This window comes from Nannospalax galili, unplaced genomic scaffold (assembly GCF_000622305.1).
Source record: "Nannospalax galili isolate Female #2095 unplaced genomic scaffold, S.galili_v1.0 scaffold307, whole genome shotgun sequence".
NCBI lineage: Eukaryota > Metazoa > Chordata > Mammalia > Rodentia > Spalacidae > Nannospalax > Nannospalax galili.
Window position 1 is genome coordinate 4,276,704 of NW_008359625.1, and position 26,565 is coordinate 4,303,268.

The 26,565-nt window shown below is 44.9% G+C and overlaps 1 protein-coding gene across 1 annotated transcript in view; it reads right to left on the reverse strand.

The window, feature by feature from the left end:
- Positions 1–26,565, reverse strand: part of Atp6v0a4 (ATPase H+ transporting V0 subunit a4) — a 70,109-nt gene that overhangs the window by 12,888 nt on the left and 30,656 nt on the right. Inside the window, exons 11-16 of the mRNA XM_017795682.2 lie at positions 21,926–22,076; positions 19,497–19,636; positions 17,423–17,580; positions 14,959–15,052; positions 6,431–6,549; positions 3,792–4,008 (exon numbers count right to left, since the gene is read on the reverse strand). Of these exons, the coding sequence (XP_017651171.1) occupies positions 3,792–4,008; positions 6,431–6,549; positions 14,959–15,052; positions 17,423–17,580; positions 19,497–19,636; positions 21,926–22,076 (879 nt within the window). The remainder of the gene's footprint in view (positions 1–3,791; positions 4,009–6,430; positions 6,550–14,958; positions 15,053–17,422; positions 17,581–19,496; positions 19,637–21,925; positions 22,077–26,565) is intronic.

Genomic DNA, 26,565 nt, shown 5'->3' on the forward strand with positions numbered 1-26,565 from the left:
AGCTCAAGATGTAAATCAAGAGATGGTTTTTGACCACAGTGGTAACAAGATTTACCCAGGGGGAATATTTTATCTGTTCAATGTCCTAGTCTCTATTTTACATGCTCAGAAGAGGGAATGAGGATCAGGTGACCCACCTCACATTTGCCCAGTGAAGCCCCAGCACATTAAGCTGCCTTGTTACCACTTGTCCATTTTTACAACACCCCTCACCCAATGGTGTACAAAGCACCTGGCAAGGGTCACACATTCGTAGGCTAAGACAGCCAGGACAAAGCTGAGCAGGGACTTATTAACTGACATCATTTCCTCCAGTCACCTGGCCCCAGACTGAAGTTATGAAAATTTCAAACTATGTCAAGATAATTAATCTTCACACTAGAGAGCGGAGAAAGCAGTCAGCTCCTTATAATGTTTTTGAATACAACAAAAAGTTGGAAAGTCACTCAGTGCCTTTTCCAGGCTAAGGGAGGCCTTCAGCCTTTTATGCAAACACTTAACACAGGAAATAATTGGTGACCCCGAGGCCTCTGTCTAAAAGAGAATATTTGGATTTCCCAAGCAAGCCTTCTTCTTCAATGCCAATATGGAGTAAAGGAACCTTTAAAATACACTCATTCTGGGCATGGTGGCACACGCCTTTAATCCCAGCACTGGGGAGGCAGAGGCAGGCAGATCTCTGTGAGTTCGAAGCCAGCCTGGTATACATAGTGAGTTCCAGGAAAGCTGGGGCTACAGGGAGACCCTGTCTCAAAAAGACAAAAAAAAATATACTCACTTCGTGCCAGGACTCTGAGGCTGGCTCAAGGTTGCCATGTATGTTTAACAAGTCAGACAAGATGCCACAAAACGGCCCTTCAAGGTATGTTTCTTCTCTGATTATCTAAACCCATCTCTTACAAAAACCTTGTCACAAAGCATGTTTTCCTCTTGCCTGCTGCTGCTGCTGTAGGGGAGGGAGCACAGCTAGGAATCAACCTCATGAGCATGGTGTGGCCAGAAGAGAAGCTCACACTCAGCCAGATCATCCAGTGTGTGCAGTCACTGGCAGAGGACCTCTGCATGGATGGGCCACCTGGCCTTGTGAATCTAGCCACAGAACTTGGTCAGAGGAATCAGGATAGAAGTGGAGAGATGGCTCAGTGGTTAAAAGCACTTGCTGCTCTTGCAGAGGACCTGGGTTCAGCAGGTAAAGTTTCCAACACCCACATGGCAGCTAATAACCACCTGTAACTCCAGTTCCAGGGGGTCTGATGCCCTCTTATGGCCTCTACAGGCATTGCACACATGTGGTACACTTATATCCATGCAAAACACTCATACACATAAAATAAAAATAATTAATTTTTTTAAATTTTAAAGTGAGTTCTCCTTTCATAAAAACCTTCCCTCAAGCCAGACATGGTGGTGCATGCCTTTAATCCCAGCACTCAGGAGGCAGGGGCAGGTGGATTTCTATGAGTTCAAGGCCAGTCTAGTCTACATAGCTAGTTCCAGGTCAGCTGGGGCTGGCTACATAGAGACCCTGTCTCAAAAAAAACAAAACTAAACTAAACAAAAAAACCTTCCTTCAAGCTCAAGCTATATTATCAGACTAATCACTGGGTGAGCCCAGGGAAAAAGAACAATTTGTATTATCAAAGAATTACTTAGAGTTTTTTTTATAGCCAGTTCCAATGGGGCACTGATATCTTTTCAAAATAAAATATCCTTTATGGGGGAGAAGGAAGGAAACAAGCTGGAGGGAGGATGGGACACGGGGGAGGGCAGTGAGGAAGGAGGACCAATGAGAGGTACAACGATACCTACGTATGAAGACACCATGATGAAATCCACTACTTTGTATGTTAACCTAAAAAAAAATGTAAAACCCTAATGTGGGGCTGGAGAGAGGGCTCAGCAGTGAGGAGCACTGGCTGCTCGATTCCTAGCACCCACATCGTGGCTAACAGCCATCCATTACTCCAGTTCCAGGGGATCCAATGCCCTCTTCTGACTTCTGCAGGCATTGCACAACATGGGTACATTTACATACATGCACACAATGTACTCATACACATAAAATAAAAATGATAAAATATTAAAAGCCTAATGAATAAATGTTAACATATGATGAAATAACAAACACAAGACCTTCCACATCTGCAAGTTCCGTATCTGCATAATCAAGCTATCATGGATCAAAAATACAAAAAGGAGAAAGCTGTGTCTGTACTGAACACATACAGACCGTTTTCTAGTCATTATTCTCTAAACAAAACAGCCAGACAATGATTTATATACTGTTTACAATTTACTGGGAATTAAAAGTGATGCAGAGATTAGTTGCAAGGGGGTTACAAGGGCTCTGTACAAATACTATGCCACTTTATAAAAGAGATTTGAGCATTTGTGGATTTGGTATCTCCAGAGTTCTGAGGGGTCCTGTGGATACCCAGGGTCAACCATTAAGCTGATAAAGAGGTTGAAGGAAATGGGAAAAACTAGAGTAGCAGTAAAGTCCCAACTGTTGGGACGTGCATGGAAGAAGAGCAGAAAATGGGGGTAAGGTGGGATCTCCAGGTGACTGTGGGAATCATGGGATAGCATGAGCCTGGTTCACAGTTTCCAGAAACCACTGTCCATGGAAACAAAGGAACTTCTGTTCTTGGTTTCCTTCATGTGAACCTCAGCTAGAGTTTTGTTGGTTTTTTTTATTTATTATTTTTAATTTTATTTTATGCATATGAGTATATTGCCTGCATGTATATAAGTGCACCTGTGTCATGCAGTACCCTCGGAGATCAGAGGGTGTTGGATTCCCCTAGAATTAGGGTTATGAATGGTTATTAGCTGCCATGTGGGTGCTGAGAATTGAAACTGGGTCCTCTGCAAGAGCAGCCAGTACTCTTAATCGCTGAGCCATCTCTCCAGCCCCTAGAGTTAGTTTTTTGAATTAAATATTTTTATCTTTTATATTTATTTATTTTGAGGCAAAATATTACTGAGTAGCCCTGGCTGGCCTAGAATACCATATGTAGATCAGGTTGGTCTCAAACTTACAGAGACCCACCTGCCTCTAGACCTTCTGAGTGCTGGGATTAAAAATGTGCTCCATGACACCTGGCAATCTTGTGTTTTGAGATTAGGTCTCTTATTGGCCTGGAGCTAGCCAAGTAGACTGGTCTGGGCTTGAAACCATAGAGATGGGCCTGTTTCTGTTGTCTGAATGAGATATTTAAAATGTGTGTGTGTGTGTGTGTGTGTGTGTGTGTGTGTGTGTGTTATGCCTGCATGTGTGTAAGTGAACCTGTGTTGTTCAGTGCCCTCAGAGGACAGAAAAGGGTGTTGGATCCCCTGGAACTGGAGTTACAGAAGGTTATTAGCCACCATGTGGGTGCTGGGATTCAAACCCAGGTCTTCTGCAAGAGCAGTCAGTGTTCTTTAACCAGTGAGCTACCTCTCCAGCCCCAAGATTTAAATTTTGAAGGTGCTCTCTGAAGTATTTTGTAGTTTCAAGCCAGTCCATCAGAAGGATTCCTTTTTCCTGTTTTCCTAGCCAGTTCTCAACTCAACAATAATGTCCCTTGTGCATTAGCCCAGCAGGAAGTGTGGGTGTCATACCACAGGTTTCTATGCCTGCACCTTCATTTAATAAGAACAAGTTGAAGAACTTAACCTTCGTCCCTCGGTGCTAAGACAACTCAGTCTTGCAAAAGAACTACTCTGTGTAATACCCAAAGAGCATGAGAGAGATTGTATGTAATCAAGTAGATAAAAGGAGACTTAAAAAAAAAAAAAGCTAAAGTTACCTGACGATTGTACAGGGGTGCATTGGAGGAGTCATTGTAGTCAAACAGAAACATGTTGATGAAGTGGATGAGGATGCTGGGGGCCTTCTGGGATGTGTGGGCATCATACCGACACCACTTGAAAATGATCATGAAAACCAGGTATCCAAAGAGGCTGAGCATAAAGATCATCTCAGGGATGAACTGGAGGGTGATGTTGAGAGTTCTCCTGAAGTATCTGGGGGTGGAAAATACACATATAAAACAGGACATCCACAGAACATTAGCACTTAAGCACTCTCTCCAAAGCACAAAATGTTCATCTCCTTCTTGAACAGTGCTGGCAAACAGTGGCACTCCCCTAACAAACACAACCATGTATGGATAGAAAGAGGAAGAAAAAAAGAAATACTGGGCAAGTGCTTTTGTACAGAAGATTCAGAGAGAACCTGAAAGTAACAGTAAAGGAAAGTCAAGGTCACAGCCACGTAGGCAGCCAGTGATCTGACAGCTTCACATGCAGACCTGGCTCCCGTCAACACACTGATTCAATAAAGAGGACATGGAAGCTTTTCTCCTAAACCTGTGCTAAGACAGGATCACCAAACTGCAGCCTGTGTACCAGAGGGGAGCCTGGAAGTTACAGGAACTGGCATTCTTCCCTGGGTGCTGTTTCACAGCTGGGCATGGGGACAAATGAAGTTAGCGGGGTCTGGTCACACAGGCTGTCATCACAGCCACTCAGGAGGCTGAGGCAGAAGGATCAGGTGTTCCAGGACTTCTAGGCTATGGAGGGAGTTGCAAAGCAGCCTAGACAACTTAACAAGATCCTGTCTCAAAGATAAAAGGTGAAAAAAGAAAGTAAGTGTGGTGGCTGATGCCTGTAATCCCAGCACTTAGGTGGAGAAATCAGGAAGATCGGGAGTTCAAGGCTGGGGGGATGGGGGCCTAAGAGCTAGTCCAGTGGATAAGAGCACTGGCTGCTCTTTCTGATGATCTGGGTTCAGTTCTCAGCACTCACATGACAACCATCTGTAACTCCAGTTCCAGGGATCCAATGACCTCTGGCTTCTGTGGGTATTGCTTGACACAGGTGCACTTACATACAAACAGACAAAGCATTCATACACATAAAATAAAACAAAATTTCAAATAAAATAAAATTTTTTTTAATGACTTGGGATTATAGGTCATAAAATTAAATGAAATTCAAACAGAACACAGCACACTATGGCCGCTCTCAAGACACTGAGCCAGGATGGAGTAGTTGCAATAGAAACTGTGTTAGTCACTCTTCAGCCCTTTCCACAGAAAGTTTTCAGGTTCCCGCTCTAAAACAGAGTCTTACCAGGCGAAGAAGGGGCTAGAGGGCTAGAGGCTCCGGAGTCAGAAGGTCAAAAGGGCCCTGGTGCATAACATGGCCAGTGACCATCTGGCCCAGCCAGGAAGCCCTCCCTCACACTTTGTTTCTTGCTCAGCACTTCTCACTGTATAGACCACTTATTGACTTTTCAAAAAGAATTACTTCAATGGCCTCTCAGAGTTGAAGTCACCACATGACTGTTTTTTGCCAACAAAAAGGATCAGAGGGGGCTGGAAAGATGACTCAGTGGTTAAGAGCACTGGTTTGGTTCCCAGCACCCACATGGCAGCTAACAACCATCCGTAACTCTAGTTCTAGGGGATCTGACACCCTCTTCTGACCTCTGTGGGCATTGCATGACACAGGTGCACTTACATACATGCAGGCAATATACTCATACACATAAAATAAAAAATGATAAAATATTTTTTTAAAAAGGGAATCAGAAATGGTACATGTCACTTTGGACAGAAGCTTGTAAGACTCACTGAGTAACTCTCCACCCTTTCTCTGCCATGACACTGGCAAGGCTCCAGGTCCCCCAGAATCAACTGAGCTACATTCCCAGCCCCCATTCTTTTTTTTTTTTTTTTTAACATGGTAATAACCTCAGAGATGCTGGGCATGAGGCCCATAATCACACACTGACTGAGAGTTAGAAGTGAGACTTAAGCTCATTAATTACAAGCTTTCTGTCATTTCTTTGGGCCTTGACACTCCACTTCTCCTAACCTAGTGGCAAGTAAGATTTCAGTGGTACTTGAAGTCAGCCGCCATGTCCATGAAAGCATTTGAGTGATGTTCAAACACTTGAACTTTAGCATAAATAAGTTTAAGAGGATTTCCAGTGATAGATCTCAACAGAAGGAAAGGAATAGAGTGCCAACATGAAAGACGAGTGGGAAAGAGGCTGTTACCAGTTAAAGAGAGGACACCAAGCAGGAGGTGGGACTGGGGGTACTGTAGCCAGAATTCACACAAATCCCACATAGCCCACTGGGTGGGGCTGAGCTGGATGCTGCACCCACTGGCCTTCCAGGAGTTTGGGGGACACAAGGAAGGCACTGCAAGCTTCCCAGTCTCCTGACAGACCCTCAGGTATTTCCCAGGTGAAAAGCACATGCTCACTTTGACAGAGTGCTCAACAAAACCAGAGGTGAGGCTGATTCTAGCCAACCAGCATATTCCGGCTTAAGCCAAGACCCACAGAGAAACAACCAGAAGGCTTGCTGGTGGCCCTGCCCCTCCTCCTCATCAGCCATCAGACTAGCAGATAGAGGGTGAACAGGAAACTCACATGTGATTGAAGAGACTGAGAATCACACCGAAAACCATCTGGACGATTCCCAGGATAACTGACATCTTCATCTTATAGGAGTTCAAGAATGTGAGTTTGTTTGAAGCCAGGTTCCAAATCTGAATGAGAATCATCATGAGACACACATGAGGCAGAGCCAAGAAGTTCTGCAGGAGTTGGCGGGGGTGGTCACAACACAATTTCCCTTGAGGAAGCTGTTCTTGGGATGCCTACTAGGCTCAGGAAAGGGAAAGGAAAATCCTGTCTTAACCGCAACTGTGATGACAAAGTGTCAGACGTTAGTGCCATTGATTAAGTATCAAGGTACTAGATGAAAATCAGAGATATGGGTTGGCAAGATGGCTCAGCAATTGAGGGTGCTTGCTGCCAAGTCTGGTGACCTGAATTCTATCCTTGACACCCAGGTAAATGTGAAAGGAGAAAACCAACTGCACAGATTTGTCCACACACACACACACACACACACACACACACACACAAACACACACAAATAAATAAATGTAATGTATATCGCAGAGATAAAGGTGCCAAATGAAATACAGTGGAGAGAATCCCAAACTTGTTTCAGCTCCTGTACTCATGGCCTACAGGGTGGTAACCCAAAAATGGATCTGAACTCCTTTTTATTTTGTATGTATATGTGTGAGTGTGGGGGGAGGGGTGTATGTGCTACAGTGTGCCTGTGGAAGTCAGAGGACAACCCACAGGAGTCACTTCTTTTTGCCACATGGGTTTCAGGGATTGAACTCAGTCATCAGGCTTGGTGGCAAACGTCTTTACCCACTGAGCCATCTTACCAGCCCCAATTCCGTTTTAATAGTAGACCATTTTGTTCTTAATTCTGGGATACTTTTCCAGAAACTTCTCAAGAAACGTTTTCTATAGCGAGTCTTCATAACCACTATGGATAAGATATGGTTTCTGCCTTCCAAATTGTCTTGGCCCTGGCATGCCCGGTGGGGACACATGTACCTATCTAGCCCCAAACAAGCATATAGGATGGCTAGAGAACTAGTCAGGTCTGGCGCTGGTTAGTAACCTCAGTCACTTATGTTCCTCACCACAGAAGTCTCAGTATCTTTGTGATGTCCATTCCCAGCCCTATGCAAGTGACTCCAAATTCTGGCTCCTACCCTTGACCCCACCTGAACTTCAGGTGCATCTCCAAGGGTCTGTGAGGCACATCCTTGGGTTTGCTATGCTCCATCCTGAAGACATCAAGTCCACACAGCCTTCTTACCTTACCTCATAAACAACATCCTGTTCCAAAATTCTTTTCTTATCCAGGTAGGCACAGCTTTAATATATAGTCATCTTGACCCCTCGTCCATGTGTGTGCACACATATGCACAAACATATGCATTCAGACATGCTGTCAGGAGCTGCCACTCACTGATCCGCTTTGCAGTGTTCTCCAGCTGAACAGCCACTAAGAGATCAGCAAGATGGCAGGAGAATGGACCACAGTGTCCTAGGGGAATCCAATGCCCTCTTCTGGCCTCCACAGGCATTGCACACATGGGTGCACTTACATACAGGCAAAAGTATTCAATACATAAAATAAAAATAAATACAAATTTTTAAATAGGTTAAGTATTTGGTATATTCAAAGTTCTTCAGATGTGTTTATATCGTTTAATTCCAACAAAGACTCTCTTAGATATAAATATTCTCATTCTATAGACAAGTTTACAGAGGATTTATTATAATCTTAGCAAGATTAAGCTACTTATGTACCTTGAAAGAAATAAAATGATTGTTGGGGAACCCTGCTGTTAAGGTTGGCTCCTTTCTCAGCAGGAGCTCTCTGCCTGACTTACCTGGAAAGTGCCGCCAAGCATGGATGCCTGACCTTATTTGGAACATGACCTTTGGCATAGTTACCTGGAGTAAAAACTACCCCCAGGTTTTTTCTATATGATAATTAGGCATTGCCCGATAGTTGGATGATAGGAGCCCACTGCCACATGTAAATAAAGCATACTATGAGCACCTATCAGCTGAAGCTTTGGCTACTGCCTCCACACTGTATTTTCCCTAAGCACCACTGAATAAACAGAGCTGTTTCACTGAATAAACGGAGCTGTTTGTATCACTGAACCTGCCTCCCCGGAAGGGCTTTCTTCCATCAGTGCTCACTGGCCATCCTGACCCCGCTCATTGCTTCTGCTCCCTTTGTCCTCGTGGACCAGTGGCCAACGACCCACAAGGGAAGGGAGAGACCCCACAGATGATAATAACTAACATGTGCCATGTTTACCACTAGACTGCTCTAGGGGTGTTTACACATGAGAATCATTTCATCTGGCTGGAGAGATGGCTCAGTGATTAAGAGCACTAATTGCTCTTCAGAGGACCTGGTTTCAGTTCCCAGCACCCACATGGTGGCTCACAACAGTTTGTAGCTCCAGTACCAGAGAGTCTGCCAAGCCTAATAATTTGAATTCAATCCCTAGGACCCACAAGGTGGAAGGGGAGAACTGACTCTTCCAAGTTGTCCTCTGACCTCTACCTCTGTGCACACACAAATAAACTGCAAGAATAAAACAAAAATTTTTAAATTAAAAAATGATTTCACCTGCTGAGCAATCTTTGGGCAAGGTCTACTACAGCCATTCTACAGGTGAGGAAATGAACAGAAATGAGCATTTGTTCAAAATCACAGAGCAAATAGATGGAAAAGTCAAGACTTACATAAAGGCAGATTCCAGAGCACAGACTCTTAACCACGTCTCATTTAGAAGAAAATAGTTAAGACTGGGTGTATCTAGTGGCAGAGCACCTAAGACTCTGGGTCCAATTCCCTCACTGGAAACAAGAACGTTTAGGAACACCTCAGGTCATTCTGCTATGGAGGTGAGATATTTTATGATCTGACTCACAAAAATAGTGAACACTGTGAATAAATGCATTATGCACTGATTTAACCCTTCATCAGTCTCTGTGACCCAAACACTGAGAGGCTCAGAGATGCTCTGTTATCTGTGCTGAGTAGGACTGCCAGAGCAGGGGTGGGAAAGGAGTATCTGCTTCACTTTATATTCTGTCATGTATAGATTTTAATCATGTGTGTATAATTTTATAAGAAATTTCATTTTGCAGTATTTATTTTCTATATCTATCTATACATAAATAGATAGATAGATAGATAGATAGATAGATAGATAGATAGATAGATAGATAGATAGATTTTTTTTTGGTCTTTTTGAGACAGGGTTTCCCTGTAGCCCCAGCTGTCCTGGAACTCACCATGTAGACCAGGCTGGCCTTGAACTCAGAGATCCACCTGGCTCTGCCTCCCAAGTGTTGGGATTAAAGAGGTGCGCCACCATGCCCAGCCCTATTATTTTTATTTTATGTGTATAAGTGTATTGTCTGCATGCATCCATGTCGTGCAATGCCCACGAAGGTCAGAAGAGGGCATCGGATCCCCTGGAACTGGAGTTAGACGGTTGTTAGCTGCCATGTGGATAAAATCAGGTCCTCTGCGAGAGTATCCAGTGCGCTTAACCACTCAGCCATCTCTCCAGTCCTGCAGCATTTATTACACCAACATTATAATCACTTGAATAGGCTGACCCTTAAGTTTTTAAGAGTGGCCCAAATTCAGAAGAAACCAATTCCCCTAGCTATCTAGTAGAACAGGCCATCTCCCAGAACTGTACTGATGGATCTCTCTTGTCCCCTCAACCTGTGCAGATGGAGCTGTCTGTATCTTCACCCTGTGCTGATGGAATTGTCTCTGGACCCCCGTTTCTCCCACTGTATCCTCCACCCCAAACCTCTCCACCCAGTCAGGCCACACTCATAATTTATTCACAATGGTTTCTCCAGCTTCACTGGGGAATATAAGTTCAAGTTCAGCATCCTTCATCTTCACAGACCATCCGGACTTTTCATCCCTAGTATCTCATTCACCCTAGTTACATTCATCCAAGGTCATGTGTCCATTCCCAAACCCCAGTGTCCAACCAAGATGAGTGGGTGCCCTGCTTGCAGCACTTTGTTCTGTTCATTCTCACCCACATTCATTTATTGTCTTTTGGGTGGAGTACCAAATTGAGGTTGCCAGAAAGGTCCCTGTCATCAGACCCAAAAGCGCATGTCATGGTTTCGCTGGGGTTAATTAAACATCATTAGTCCAGATTATGGCCATTAATAGAAGTCATTCCTACAGTATTTGTGTGTGTGTGTGTGTGTGTGTGTGTGTGTGTGTGTGTGGTGCTGGGAATAGAACCCAGAGCCTCCAGCCTGCTAGGTGAGTGCTCTACCACTGACCTCCACTCCAGCCCAAGGCCAGAAATTTTCAAAGTTCTAAATGTTACCAAAACCTTTTTCCTTATTTTCAATATTCATCTTTTCTGTTACCCTGACATTTGTTTTATTTCCTTTTCAAAATTGTGCACAGGCTGCAAGATTACATGCGGAGTAGGCACTCTGGACCACTTGAGTTTCTTTCTCTCACAAATGACTTTTTAAATTAATTTTTAAAGTTAGCATACAGAGTAATTGGTTTCATTATGGCATTTTCATAAGTTTGAGTACTTATGTTTTGTTCAACTTGATCGCCTGCCTTTCTCTGCCCTCCCCCAGTACATAATAGTTTCCAGCTAGCCATTTCCCTGAAAATGCCATGATTTCATTTTTCTCTAAGGCTGAATAAAGTCCTACTGTGTACACGCACATTTTACCCATTCATGTGCGGGTGGACATCTAGGCTGTCTCCAGCTACTGGCTATTGTGAATAGTGCAGCAATAAACACGGATGTGCAAGTATGTCTGTTACAGAATGGGGAGTGGGGGAGCTGGATCATGGGGAAGTGTTAATTTCAGGTTTTGGGGGGGGCTCCACACTGACTTCCATAGTGTCTGCACCAGTTTATGTCCCACCCGCAGTGTATCAAGGTTCCCTTTCCCCCCACATCCTCCCCAGCATTCCTGGATCCACTCAGCCTTTAAGTATAAAGGTCTACATCTCCACCGCTCCTGAGGAGCAAAACTGGACAGATGGGATTTGCTGACAGTTGGGTGTGGGTGGTGCAGGAGAAGGTCAGAGCCATCGGAGTCAAAGCGAAGGATGATTTCCAGACCCTGACATGTCTTCTAAACTTCCAAGAGTTTGCTTCCTGGTCATGACATCCTGACCAAGGAAAAACCTTTCACTCTGCCAAATAACAACTCACATCCATCTCTCACACTTTGAAGTTTACAAGCCAGTTTTCAAGGATTTCATCTGCTTTGATAAAACTTATAATTCAGGGGCTGGAGAGAAGGCTCAGTGGTTAAGAGCACTGGCTGCTCTTGCAGTGGACCCAGGTTCAGTTCCCAGCCACCTACATGGTAGCTAACAACCATCTGTAACTCCAGTTCCAGGGGATCCAATGCCCTCTTCTGACCTCCATGGGCATTGCAGGACACAGGTGCACCTCCCTACATTCAAGCAATGCACTCATACACACAAAATAAAAATAAATATTTGTAAAATATTTGAAAAAAAAAAACTTAGAATACAAACGTACCTGGGTGGCAAGTCTGAAAAATCTCCTCAGTGCTTTTATAAGAGTGAGGAGAGGCATTAGGGAGAGCCCAAGGAAACTAAGCAGATGACACCAAGAGGAAAGGGATGGGAGATCCACTGTTGGGGCCAGTGCTGTTCACTCTCTGCTGCCGGCAACTGGAACTGGGCTCTCAGGTTCTCTCCTAGAGAGAGAGCTGAGGAATAGCATTAATGGACAGCACATGCCAAGTTCAAGCTACACTAGTCACGTCTCTTGGGAGCACAATGCTGCCACCTGGTGGCAATACGGACTGGGCCATGATGTTTGGCTTCCTACGAATGAATATGCATTATGTGTTTACAACTCAGGGCCTTTGTCTTCGCTGAGATCTTCTCATGGTCTAAAGACTGTGAAAGGAGCCAGTCTAGAGACTGAAATAGGAACAAACAAGCAAAATTAAGCATATACCTTTTTTTTCTTTTTTTTTTAACCTACAGGGGGCTGTGGAGATGGCTCAGTAAAAAGAGGTGTGGTGGCATGCACATGTAACCTCAGTGCAAGGACAGGATTCCTGGGGCTCACTTTCCAGCGACCTTAGCCTGCCTGATGAGCCTGAGGTCCCAGGGGAAAACCCTGTTTCAAAAAACAAATTAAGGACTAGAGAGATGGCTCAGCAATTAAGAGTACTGGCTGTTCTTGCAGAAGACCCGGGTTTGAATCCCAGTACCTACATGGCAGCTAACAACCATCCACGACTCCAATTCCAGGAGATCCAATGCCCTCTTGTGCCCTCCATGGGCATTGCATGACACAGGTACACTTACATACATGCAGGCATAACACCCATACACATGAAAATATAAATAAATAATTGATCTTTAAAAAAAGACAAAGAAAACAAGTTAGGCAGATCCTAAGGATGACACCAAGGTTAACCACTGGCTTCCATAGATGTGTGCACAGTTCGTACACAAACAATCTGTATCAATTATTGTAGTAAAATAAATTTAAAAGGTAATAGAATATTTTATAGGAGAAAAGTAAAATGTTATCTACTGTAAGAAAATACCAAAATAGGGGACTTGATTAGAATGCTAAATAGCTTATTTAATACACACACACACACACACACACACACACAGAGCCCGGAAAGTGTGTGTGTGTGTGTGTGTGTGTGTGTGTGTGTGTGTGTGTATGGAATCCAAAGGATAACCTCCAGTGTCTCCCTGTAGCCCCAGATGACCTATGTAGATCAGGCTGCCTTGATCTCATAGAGATCCAACTGCCTCTGCCTCCCAAGTGCTGGGATTAAAGGCATTTGCCAGCAGGCCTGGCTTGTTTACTACTTTTTAAAAAAAATTATTTTATTATTTTTTATGGACATGTATAATAAAATAATATATTTTATTTAATTTTTTATTTATTATTTTTTATTTTATTTGTATGCATGTATTGCCTACATATATGTAAGTGTACCTGTGTCGTGCAATGCCCCCAGAGGACAGAAGAGGCTGTCAGATCCCGTGGAAATGGAGTTACTGGACAGTTGTTAGCTGCCATGTGGGTGCAGGGATTCAAACCTAGGTCTTCTGCAAGAACAGCCAACGTTCTTAACTACTGAGCCATCTCTCCAGCCCCAAATAATATATTTTATTAATTTTATGTATATGACTTTTGCCCACATGTCTATAAGTGTACCTGTGTCATGCGATATCCACAAAGGCCAGAAAAGGACATCAGATTCCCTGGAACTGGAGTTACAGATGATTGTTAGCTGCCATGTGGATACTGGAAACTGACCTGGCTTCTCTGCAAGAGTAGTCAGTGTTCTTAACTGCTGAGCCATCTCCCCAGCCCCTAGATTTTATTTTTAAATTATGTATATGTGTGTGTGCCTGTGTGTGGCTATATGCACATGGGCGTGGGTGCCCACAGAGGCCAGAAGAGGACGTTGGATTCCCTGAAGTTGGAGTTTCGTACAGTTGTGAGCCACCCAGTGTGGGTACTGGAAACCAAACTCAGGTCCTCTACAAGAACAGTGAGCTCTTAACTGCTGAGCCAACTTCCCAGCTCCCCCCCACCACCTTTTTTAAAGCAGTCTTTTACTGGGACCCAAGGTTGGCACCAAGTAGGCTAGGCTGGATAGCTAGCCAGCCCCAGGGATCTACCTGTCTCAGCCTCCCTAGGGCTGGGATTTAAAGCACATGACCATGCCTGGTTTTTTATGAGTATTCTAAGGATCAAACTCTGGTCCCCATGCTTGCAAGGCCATGCACTTTACTGACCCAGCGACCTCCCTAAGCCCCAAGGGTTTTTGAAATAACTATCTTGGGGCTGGAGAGATGGCTCAGTGGTTAAGAGCACTGACTGCTCTGGCAGAGGACCCAGGTTCAATTCCCAGCACCCACATGGTGGCTATGAACTGTTCTTAACTCCAGTTCCAGGGGATTCGATGCCCTCTTCTGACCTCCACGCATTGCAGGACATGAGTGCACTCACATACATCCAGGCAATATACTCATACACAAAAAATAAAATAATAATAATAATAATAAATAAAATATTTTTTTTAAGTTAAATAGCTATAAATAGCTATCATTAGCCAGCAGTGGAGTGACTGATGGAAAAAGAAGTGGTCTGTGTGGAAAGTGACTGAGTCCAGGGTACCATGAAGGCCATCTACTGAATCTAGCTGTGTGTCACATAAGCCTCTGGCATGTGTTATCCTATCTCAGCCTCCGTTTGCTCTTTTCATGGACTCTGGCATTTTCTCCTCTATTCAGAGATTTTTTTTTTTTTTTTTTTTTTGTCTTTTTGAAGCAGGGTCTCCCTGTAGCCCCAGCTGTCCTGGAACTCACTATGTAGAACAGGCTGGCCTTGAACTCACAGAGATCCGCCTGCCTTTGCCTCCCAAGTGCTAGGACTACAGGCATGCGCCACCATGCCCAGCCAGAGATCTTTTCAATAGCACATTGTACACAACTGACATTTTACCCCAGACCTCCTTACCGGATCAATCCCAAATGGGTAGGGATTTCCAGAATACACTCCTGGAACAGCTGGGTCCAGCTGTAAATACGGACTTTTCTCCACGATGTGAGCACTACAGACACAAAGGGGAAAACAAAAAGCAATAAAACAATCGACCAGATGCAGAAAAAAAGTACTTTACTGCCACCAGCCATGACTTGGAAGTCAACCAAAGCCCAGGTGCTGCTGCAGAGAATCAGTTTTGCTCATCCAATTGCTCCATGCTTGGGTGTCGAATAGCTATCACATGCCAAGTACTGTCTTAGGCACGAAGAAGAAGAAGAAGAAGAAGAAGAAGAAGAAGAAGAAGAAGAAGAAGAAGAAGAAGAAGAAGAAGAAGAAGAAGAAGAAGAAGAAGAAGAAGAAGAAGAAGAAGAAGAAGGGGAGGGGGAGGGGGAGGGGGAGGAAGAAGAAGAAGAGGAGGCAAGAAGAGGAGGAGGAGGAGGAGGAGGAGGAGGAAGAGGAAGGGGAGGGAGAGGGGGAGGGGGAGGAGGGACAGAAAGAGAAAAGAAAAAGAAGGAAATGTCAGTAGTTTGAGAGCACTGGCTTCTCTTGCAGAGGACCTGGGTTTGGTTCCCAGCACCCATGTAGCTAACAACTATAACTCCAGTTCCAAATGATCCAATACCCTCTTTGGCCTCCGCAGGCATTGCACTTTTGTGATACACTTAATTATAATCAGGCAAAACACTCATATACATAAAAAAATAAATAAAGAAATCAGCCGGGCATGGTGACACACGCCTTTAATCCCAGCACTTGGGAGGCAGAGGCAGGCAGATCTCTGTGAGTTCAAGGCCAGCCTGGTCTACATAATTAGTTCCAGGCCAGCTGGGGCTACAGGGAGACCCTGTCTCAAAAAGACCAAAAATAAATAAATAATAAATAAATAAATAAATAAATAAAGCCAGCCGTCTGAGTTCTGTCTCCAGAACTCAGGAGGCAGAGACAGTCAGATCTTTATGAGTTCGAAGCCAGCCTGATCTATATAGTGAGCTCAAGCCAGCCAGAATATAGTGACACCGTTTCAAAAAACAAAACAACAAGAAAACAAAACAAAATAACCAAAAAACCCCAGAAAACAAAAGAAAAAAAACAAAAATAAATGTGAAAAAATTTTTAAAAAAATGTCATAGTCCTTTCCATACAGAGAGGCCACGTGGGAAGCAAGGCTGCAAATGCATTTTTTCTGTCTCTCTCTCCCTTCATTGTCAATCCTCCCTTGTTCATCATTTAACTGGAATGTATTTATCAAGACTGCAACGTCTTCCACTGACTGACCTCAAGAAACTGGGCAGAAGGACGACAGGAATCATCAGTTAGGATCTGCAGGTTTGTAAATTAGCCCTGAAGTGACTATGGATGTCTCAGGGTGATGTGTGCGATGTGAGATCCCTAAGACACAAGGTTATCCAAACATTTTGTTTGTTCCTCTCAGTCTCCTGCCTTCCAGGGCCCTCCTGTCTCTTCCTCATTCCTCACCCTGACTTCTCTCTCAAACTCTAAAGCTTTCTCCTTCTCTTTAAAAGTCCACATCCCTGAAGAATGGTGCTTCCAGTCGGAGGACCTCACATCTGATTGGCTGCTAAAAGACTTGTGGAAAGTACATGGGAGATGTGGATTGCGGGGTTAGAGAGCTTCCAGATCCTTCTTTCCTGTAGCCCCCAGACCATCCAACTGGCCGCACCTACCCTGCACTCACCCTCCTGACTCTGTCACCCTCAAGGCAACTCCGGGAAACCGGCACTGCAAGCTCACCATCTCTTAGCCTTGAACTCCAGCTTTTCTGGACAATCAAGAGAAATACCCCACTGTAGCTTGTGGGATACTGAAAGCTGGGGATCTGTGTAGCTCAACACTTGCATCAGTCTTTTGTGAAGCAAAGCTTTCATTCCTAAATGCCTGATGGGACTTAATTTCCCCTCCATCTCCTCACCAGAGGAAAATACATTGTAAACATCATCTTCTTCTCCACAACACCTTGCTTCTATCGTTCTTTCTGAGATGCCTAGTTTATGCCTATGGTAATATATATATATATATATATATATATATATATATGTTTGTTTTGCTGTTGTTGTTTGAGACAGAGTCTCCCTGTAGCCTCGGCTGGCCTGAAACTCACTATGCCCTTGATCTCATAGAGATCCACCTGCCTCTGCCTCTTGAGTTTCTGGTATTAAAAGCATATGTCATCACACCCAGCTCCACAATACATATTTAATTGGGATGCAATCTTACAAGCCATCTCTACACATTACAATGCCCATGCAGGGACTGAGAAGTTGGCATAGGTCTTGTACACAATAGATAAAGCTGAATTCTTAGATGAATTTGCAGGTGCACTGTGAGCAGAGCCAAGGGTAGACTCTCCCCTCTGTGGAGACCGTCGCAGAGGCCACTGGATGGCCAGGAAGCACACTGTGGCAGGCTGGGAACTTACTTCCATGTGCCATTTCTGAACATGGGCTGGACGCTCCAAGAAGAGCCGAAGATGTTGAAAGATTTGGAGAAACAGTCGTTGTAGATCAAACCAGTATAGATAGAGAAGATGCCCATGAGCAGGATCAAGTAGCGCCCATTGAAGAAGGTGTTCCAGATCTGACCCCAGGGAGACAGAAAGGATCAGCATCAGTGGGGTCTGAAGAGATGCAGGAAGGGAGTGTGACATGGGATGTCCCCAGCATCAGTAGTGTGGGGAGGGGTGGTGGGATTGAGGCAGATGTCACGCTCCAAAGAGGAGGCACCCACTTGCCATGGTGTTCCCAAGTTTATACAGATAAACTGCTAAGGAAGGGACTGGAAACTGGCAGGCTATGGCCTTGGGTGCCTCTAGGAGATGATCTCTAGCTGGCTCTGAGGTCAGCTCCTTCACTACAGGTCAGATCTGTATTCACTTGGGGCTGTGCTATTACAGAGTTGAGTCTCTGACCACATCTATTTAGAGGAGGAACATTTTTCCAGAATGCTGGATGTGTACACCATTCATTTTAAGTGCTGAGGTATAGCTTTAAATGTTTCTCATAGAAAATGGCATCTGTTAAGCTTGTCACGGAAAACTGAATTGTCGCAGGTTGATTCTGCCCACTGACCTTGCTTATGATTAACTCACAGTGACATCACAGGACCAGCTCTAACCAGTGTAGCCTGTGCAAAAACACTGCAGTCATTCATATGATTTGGAACACAGCTAAGGGCATATTTCCACTCCATCAAATGTATTACCATGAACATAAGTGATTAACTAACTGGCTGGCATGTAAACTCTAACCAGTGCAGACCTGAGTGGCCATCAACCTTCACAACATCATGTGAGGGGACTGCATCAAAGATGGAGCGACTCCAGATGTAGTGTGAGCACTCAGTACTCAGGACTTCTTAGGAACAAATATTCCTGATATTTGAAGATATTTTTAGGAAGCTACAACAAATAATGTGTGCTTTTTGATGGAAATTTTTGAAAATCGTATATTTGTAGATAACCAGAAAATGGAAATATATCCAAGAGCACTCATGGTGATTTTTCTCTAAGTGGTTAGACTGTAGTTTTGTTTTTTTTTTCTATATTCTACAATTAATACATATTGTTTTTATAATCAGAGCAAAAGAAGTTGGGGGAAAAATTAAGGGGAGGCTGGGTATGGTGGCACATCCCTTTGATCCCAGCACTTAGAAGGCAGAGGGAGGCAAATCTCTGTGAATTTGAGGCAAGCCTGGTCTATGAAGCAATTCCAAGTTAACCAGGGCTACATAGAAAGGCTCTGTCTCAAAAAAAAAAAAAAAAAAGAGGGCTAGAGGTGTAGCCTAATGGTAGAACCCTTGCATAGCACATAAAAGGGCCTGGATTTAATCTGCAAAAATCAGTGCTTTAGACCTGGGATAAACTCAGTTGGTAAGGTGCTTGCCTGGCATGCATGATCTCCAGTACCCCATAAACCTGGCATGGTGGGACATGTCTGTAATCCCCACTCTCCAGAGGTTGAAGCAGGAGGCTCAGAAGTTCAAGGCCATCCTTGGCTACATAGTGAGTTCAAGGCCAGGCTGGATACATTAGACTCTGTCTCTAAAAAAAATAAAATAAAATAAAAAATAACCCAAAAGCCAATGACAAAGCCACAGACAAAGTCCAAAAAATGGTAAACTGAACTACGTCAAGCTATCTAAAGGAAATATCTTTGGTCAAGTGCTTTATGCTGAATTGGACTCTTTTAAGCTTTGCATCTTTTTCTCTTATTTTTATAAAAGCATGGTATTCCTATGGTGACAATCACATACACACTTTTTAAAGATTTATTTTTACTTTTACATGTATATGTCTGTTTCTGAGTGTATGCCATGTATGTGTAGGTGCCCAAAGAGATCAGAAGAAGGTACTAGAGTTACAGGTGGTTATGTTCGGGAACCAAACTCAGGTCCTTTGCAAAAGTAGTACATGCTCTTAACCACTGAGCCATCTCTCCAGCCTTCGTATATACACTTTAGCATCCTCCCTCCAGGAACCTTTGCTGGCCACCCACCTCATTGGTGCTCTTCTGAGCCAGCAAGTGTTTCTCATTTAGGACCATCCACAGGGCTGCCATCAACATCACCATCCCATGACCACAGTCTCCAAACATCACAGCGAACAGGAAGGGGAAGGTGATGATGGTGTAAGGAGCTGTAGGGGTGACAGTCACAACAGCTGAGACCTCTGAACACGTTCCCACCCCCAACCAAGATTTCTATGGAACAGCACTTCCATCTGCGGCCAGTTTCTACATGTCTCTCCCGCGCCATCTCCACACAGTCCTGGCTTGATTCCATGTGCATGAGCTCATCTATGAACACAGAGTCTTCTTTCCTGGTTTACTCACATACTGAGTCTTCATTACATGGGATTTGTGCTGGTTGGTTTTGACTGCTAGGCTGGATTGGTGAAGCACCTGTAGGTGTTTCTGTGATAGAATTTCCAGAGAGAACAGGATCCTGAGAGCTCTTACCTGACTAATGGATTAATCCTTAGATAGAGTCATTTTTAGGATGGCACTTGGGGGTGGTAAAGGTGGGAGATGGGGCCTCATTGGAGGAAGTAAATCACTGGTTGGAACTCTGCCTTGCCCTGACCACTTCCTGTATTTCTCCATTTTCAGCTCTTTCTTCTTCCTCAACATGTTCCCCCTACTATGATGCTCTGCCCAAGCATAGCACACAGGGCCAATGGACCATGGACTGAACCCTCTAAAACCATGAGCCAAAATAATTCCTTCCTCCCTATGGTGGTTTAAAGGAGAAACGACCCCAATAGCCTCATGTATTTGAACACATGATCCCCAAATAGTGGTGTCTTCCCAATTGGGAAGATGGTGGAACCATTAGGAAGTAAAGCCTCACGGGGGGAAGTATGTCACTAAGGGCAGGCTTTAGGTGTAACAGCCTTGCCCTACTTCCTGTTCCCTTTCTCTGCTTCCTGTGTACAGATAAAAAGGGGATCAGCCAGCTTCCTGCTTCTGCCCCATGCTTTCCTTGACTGTTGCCATGATGGACTTAATCTCTCTGGAACCATGGGCCAAAATAAACCTTTTCTTACCTAAGTTTCTTTAAAAAAAAATCATACAAAGGGCTAAAGATATGGCTCAGAGGTTAAGAGCACCTACTGTTCTTCCAGAAGACCTGGGTTTAGTTCTCAACACCCACATGACAGCTAGCAACGATCCATAACTCCAGTTCCAAGGGCACCAAGCATTCATGTGATGCACTTACATACATGCAGGCAAAACACTCATACATATAAAAAAATTCCATACAATGTATTTTGATCATATTCATCCCTAACTCCTCCCCTTAACTTCTTCCAGATTCCCTCTCACCTCCCTATACCCCTACAACTTTGTGGTGTCCTCTTTTTGGGGGGTGGGGGCATTGAGACAGGGTCTCACTATGCAGTTCTAGCTGGCCTAGAACTTGCTATGGAGAGCAGACTAGCCTTGAACTCACAGAAATACACCTGCCTCTGCTCCCAAGAGCTGAGCTTAAAAGTGTGCACCACCATGCCTAGCCTAAGGATTGAAAGCCTGTCTATCTCCAAATTCTGTCCACTATCATCTTCTGTCTGTGTCTCCAGCACCGACACAGTACCAGTAGTTACTGCAGGCACAGTGACCCATGAGGCCTCTGTAATATGGGTCACAAGTTAAGGCTCAGGCTGTGCCCTGTGTGGCTAGAAAGCAACTGGCCTACCCCTCTATTTTACTAACTAGGCTACCAAGGTCCCACAGCACAGGGTACTAAGGATCTAATCTCCTGACCCCAAGTCCTGTGAGCTCTTCTCTTGATCACACAATAACCTCAGGATGGTGAAGATGACAGAGGATCCTGGCTGACTTGAAGGAAATGAAAACTAGAAGTAAAGGCGTGGTAGCACACGCCTTTAATCCCAGCACTCGGGAGGTAGAGGCAGGTGGATCTCTGTGAGTTCAAGGCCAGCCTGGTCTACATAGTGCATTCCAGGACAGCTGGGGCTACAGGAAGATCCTGTTGCAAAAAGACCAAAAAAAAAAAAAACTAGAATTGGCTGCTGACTGAGGCTGCCACTTAAAGGAGAAGTGAAGCCAGGTGTGCTGGCACACATGCGAGCCTAGCTCTCAGGAGCCAGAAGCAGGAGGATCATGAATTCAAGGCCAGCCTAGGACCCTGACTCTAAATGCATACATACATCATACATATATACATCATACATACATACATACATACATACATACATAATTAAAGGAGAGGTGAAAACAAAACAAAGAACAAATCTTTCATGAGTCACACTTATGGAAGGCAATACAAGGCATCAGGAAACCAAGTAAGGTTATAAGAATGTCACAGCTTAATTGGATTCACCTCCTGGGTCTCCTGAGAGGCACATCTCCCTAATTTTCCATTTCAAGCTCCCCCATTGTGCAATGATGCATCAGATCCTTACCTGGGTTTATCTCTCGGTAACTGCCTACCCCATACGCATCAACGATGTTCTGGAAGCCAGCTGTGAATTTATTGGTCCTGTTGAAGGTAGGGGGGTCTGTTTTAGCTTCCACTTCTGTCATGATGGGGACCATAGAGGAGCCACTGAGTTCCTGCAGAAAGGACATGTGACGCATGCATAAGGATGAGTGCTGGGAGACCTCAACTTGAACTTGGAACAGCCCTTTGCCTCTCAGAGAACCATGACCTGTGAAAAGTGAATGTATCTCAATACTAATTCTTCTTATGGGAGAACAAGCCACAAGGCACAGCCCCTTCTGGTTCTCTGGCCAGTCCCACCCTGTATTAGTCACTTTTCTGTTGCTATGATAAAAACACTAACCAAAGCAATTTATAGAAGGAAGAATTTATTTGAGCCTACAGTTCCAGGGGAATTATAGCCCATCATGGCAGGAATGCATGGTGGCTGGAGGTGGCTGGAGCAGGAGCAGCAGAAGCTAAGCTCTCACATCATCACACAGGCACAGGAAGCAAGAGAGAAACTGGAGATCTGGCAAGGCTTAAGAACTCTCTAAGCCCACCCCAGTGACGTGCTTCCTCCAGGGTAGCCACACCTTCTAAAACCTCCCAAAACAGTGCCATCATCTGGGGACAAAATGTCTAAATACTTGGAGCCTATGGGGAACATTTTCATTCAAACCATCACACACCCTCTCGCTCTTGTAAATGCACACACACTCATACAGTCATGCACACACTCAAACACACATATGTGCATACAAAACACACACCTGTGTACACACACACACAAACACTCCTTCGCTCTAGACTTGACTCTTGCAAATGCACACACATGCACACATGTGTGCTCGTACACATACACACACTTCGGCTCTATGCTTGCCTCACTTCCCCCTCTACCTGCTCTTCAGGAGCTCAGCCACTTTGCTAATTCATCCCTATCTTTTACATAGCACCAACCTTCCCTATCTCATTCTTTTCCAACTGCCTGTTTAGGTTTCCATGACCCAGTAGCTCTAGAAAATCCAGGAGCCTGAAGCTGAATCACCCACTTGCCCCAGCCCAGGTCCCCTGCCCCTTGCTCCTTCCGAGTCTTCAGTTTTCTGTTGCCACCAGATTAGCCTCTTCTTCTGACTCAGCAGCCAGACCACCATAACAGCTCAATATTTCTCCCTCCTGAATCCCAGCTCCTATGCCCTGGGCTGCTATCTTAGCCAGACCTCACTGTCCCCTTCAGCCTCGTCCCTCACATCGATCTCACCCACCCCCAGTCTGCCTTGTCATGTCTGGAATAAAACAAACTAGAGACATTACTTTTCAAAGACTTCCTACTGTCTAAAGAGGGAAATCTAAACACCTCAGTCTTGCCATCAAGGCTTCTTTATAAGGCCGACTTAATGCTCCATTGGCACCTTTACAACCCACCCTTCATGGAAATGGGCCAAGTCTATGCAAGTCACCTCTCCATTTATCCAAGTCTTGCCAATTCTTTCAATTCTCCACCTCACCACTTCAACCCCCACCTCCCAGTGGGTGCACTCAATGGGACTTAGCACCAGCTGAGGGACTGCTCACATAGTTCATCCTCAGTCCTCCTGACAATGCCACAAGGTAGACCTCAAGACAACCCCATTTTAGAGATTAGGAAGCCAAACCCAACAAAGTTAAGAAACTGCTTCCAGGTAACAAGGTGGGGTGGGGGTGGGGGTTCTCACTGTATTGTTAGGAAAGAATGCTTATCACTTCTTTAACCACAAGGCCTGTAGCTTCCTTTTTCTTCCTGTGCACACCCTATGGCAGCTGACATGGAGTCTGGCATAGGCCACAATGGATTATTGTTGATGATGCTGGTACCCACCACCTGCTCTCTCTTTACATTTCTGCCTCCCACCCACACAGGTCCTTCCACTCCTCTCTGGAAAAGCAGCTTTGTTATTTTGGAGGACTAAAGAAACTTCCCTAAGCAGCCTTGGAGTCTCATTATGATACCGGATGATTCTAGGTTGAGTCAGGGTCTCCTGTATCCTAGGTTGTTGGTCATGAAATAGCTATGTATCCAAGGATGGCCTTGAACTTGTGATCCTCCAGCTCCTGCCTCCTGAGTGCTAGGAATAGAGACATGCACCAACACATCCAGTTTATTCTGTGTTACTTCTAACCCCAGTGTTATGGATCACCTCTCCAGCTGTCCCCATTCTGCAGCAAAGTGTTTCTAAAACGCAGACTCCAGCATGGAATAAAATTGTGTCCCTGGATGAGCCAGTGAGATGGCTCAGAGGGTAAGGGCACTTGCTGCCAAGCCTGACGACCTGAATTCAATCCCAGGGACCCACATGGTGGAAGGAGAGAATCAATTCCAACAAGTCTCCACACACACACTATGATATATGTGCACATTTGCACCACTCACACAAATAAGGATGTTAAAAAAAAACACTTTTTAAAGACTTGCACCCCTTACACTGCTATGATAAGTTTCCTTTGGATCTGCCCTACATCCACCCTACCCAGAGCCCATCTCCTCCCAGATCTGTTCATTGAGCACCCATGATTCCCCTAAAAAGCACCCCTAGTGGCTGGAGAGACTGGTTAAGAGCACTGGCTGCTCTTCCAGAGGACCCAGGTTCAGTTCCCAGCACCCACATGGCAGCTAACAACTGTCTATAACTCCAATTCCAGGGGATCCAATGTTCTCTTCTGGCCTCCATGGACATTGCACAACACAGGCACACTTACATACATACAGGCAAAACACTCATACACATAAAATATAAATAAAAAAATTTAATTAATAAAAAGAACCCCCACCCTGCCCCATCTGGGGAAAATACCCAATTTACAAATGCACACCTGCATAGTTTGGAAATATAACTTGAGGTTAACAGAAACACCCTACTCATTGAAGTCCTGCCTCCCAACTCTGACTTTGGGTTCAAGCTAGTGCTACTCTCTGTGCCTCAGTTTCCTCAGAGGGAATACAGTCAATTCCCACCTCCTTGGCCATTTCTACCACAAGCCCTTTACTTTCAGACTCTCAGTCTGAGAGCTTTGACCCCCATGTAACCCCAGTCTTTCCGGGCCACTTAGGGAAGTCTGTTCCAAGTACCACCTGCTCAGAGGGGTTTGTCTGGCAACAGCCACTCTGAATTCCCTCCTCTCACTAGATACACCCACCTGCCTGGCAGAAAAGGCTTCCTACCCACCCAACTAGTTCCTTAACCATCAGACCAGCTACATTCCACCCAGCCTTCAAACCAATGAGGTTCACCATCCTGACATCCCATGAAATGATCTAAGCAAGCTTATCACACCCTCCAGCAGGAACCAGTCACCCCACCCTGTTCTCACCACAATGCCTGCTCCCCAAGGCCCTGTGCAGAGCCAAGCACAAGGCCCATGTGGCCCTGACCGGCATCCTCATGCCCTGGCTTAGAGTGTGTCATCAGCAGCCTCAGCTCTCCAGCGTCAAGCACCAGCCACTGTGCAGTTTTCAGGCTGGGCTCTCTCCATCAGTGGCGTCAACAGGTGATCAGAGCCAGCCCTTCTCCTCATGCTGCCCTCACATCCTCCGATTTCCCACTCACCATTCGCAGCTGCCTGAGATCACATACCCAGGGTCATGTGCACTGCCTATCTATCTTGCTTTCTGGAAAGTCTGTTGGGGCACGTGACCATAAATCCATTTCTAGTGCCCAGTGAATATGTAAGAGATGAACTCAGAAAGTATTACAAACTAAGTATGCACAGTGCTGTGGCAGGCAGATTGTGGGCCATCTGCGCCTTTGAGCTCCTATTACCCAGGTGTGGCTGTTTTTGTCTCAATGGTGACAGACAGTACCTGTAGTCATAGTGTGACGCCTATCATTAAACGAGCAAAGTGACTGACATATTAACACTCAGCACATACTCACTGAAGATCAAAGAAATGGTGACTATTTCTCAAATGCTGGGGGGCCAGGGTGAGGGAAGTTTCTTTTATGCATCCTAGCACTAAATTAAGAGCTAAAGGCAAATGGGGATGGAGAGATGGCTCAGTGGTGAAGAGTGCTATGGCTTTTCCAGAAAACCTGATTTCCCAGCACCTGTGTGGCTCATACTAATTCAGGAGATCTGATACCCTCTTCTGGCCTCCGAGGTATATGCATGCATACACACACACACACACACACACACACACACACACACACACACACACGAGAGAGAGAGAGAGAGAGAGAGAGAGAGAGAGAGAGAGAGAGATACATAATTAAAAGCAATTAAGGGAGCTGGAGAGATGGCTCAGCAGTTAAGAGCACTGACTGCTCTTGCAGAGGACCAGGGTTTGAATCTCAGCACCTACATGGTGGCTAACAACATCCATAAGTCCAGTTCCAGGGGGTCTGACATCTTCTTCTGACCTTTGTGGGCACCACAGAACACAGGTGCACTTATGCACATGCAGGTAATATACTCATACACATAAAATAAAAATAATAAATAAAATATTTTAAATAACTCCCAGCACTGGGGAGGCAGAGACAGGTGGATCTCTGTGAGTTCAAGGCCAGCCTTGTCTACAAAATAAGCTCCAGGTCAGCTGAGGCACTGGGAGACCCTATCTCAAAAAGACTAAAAAAAATT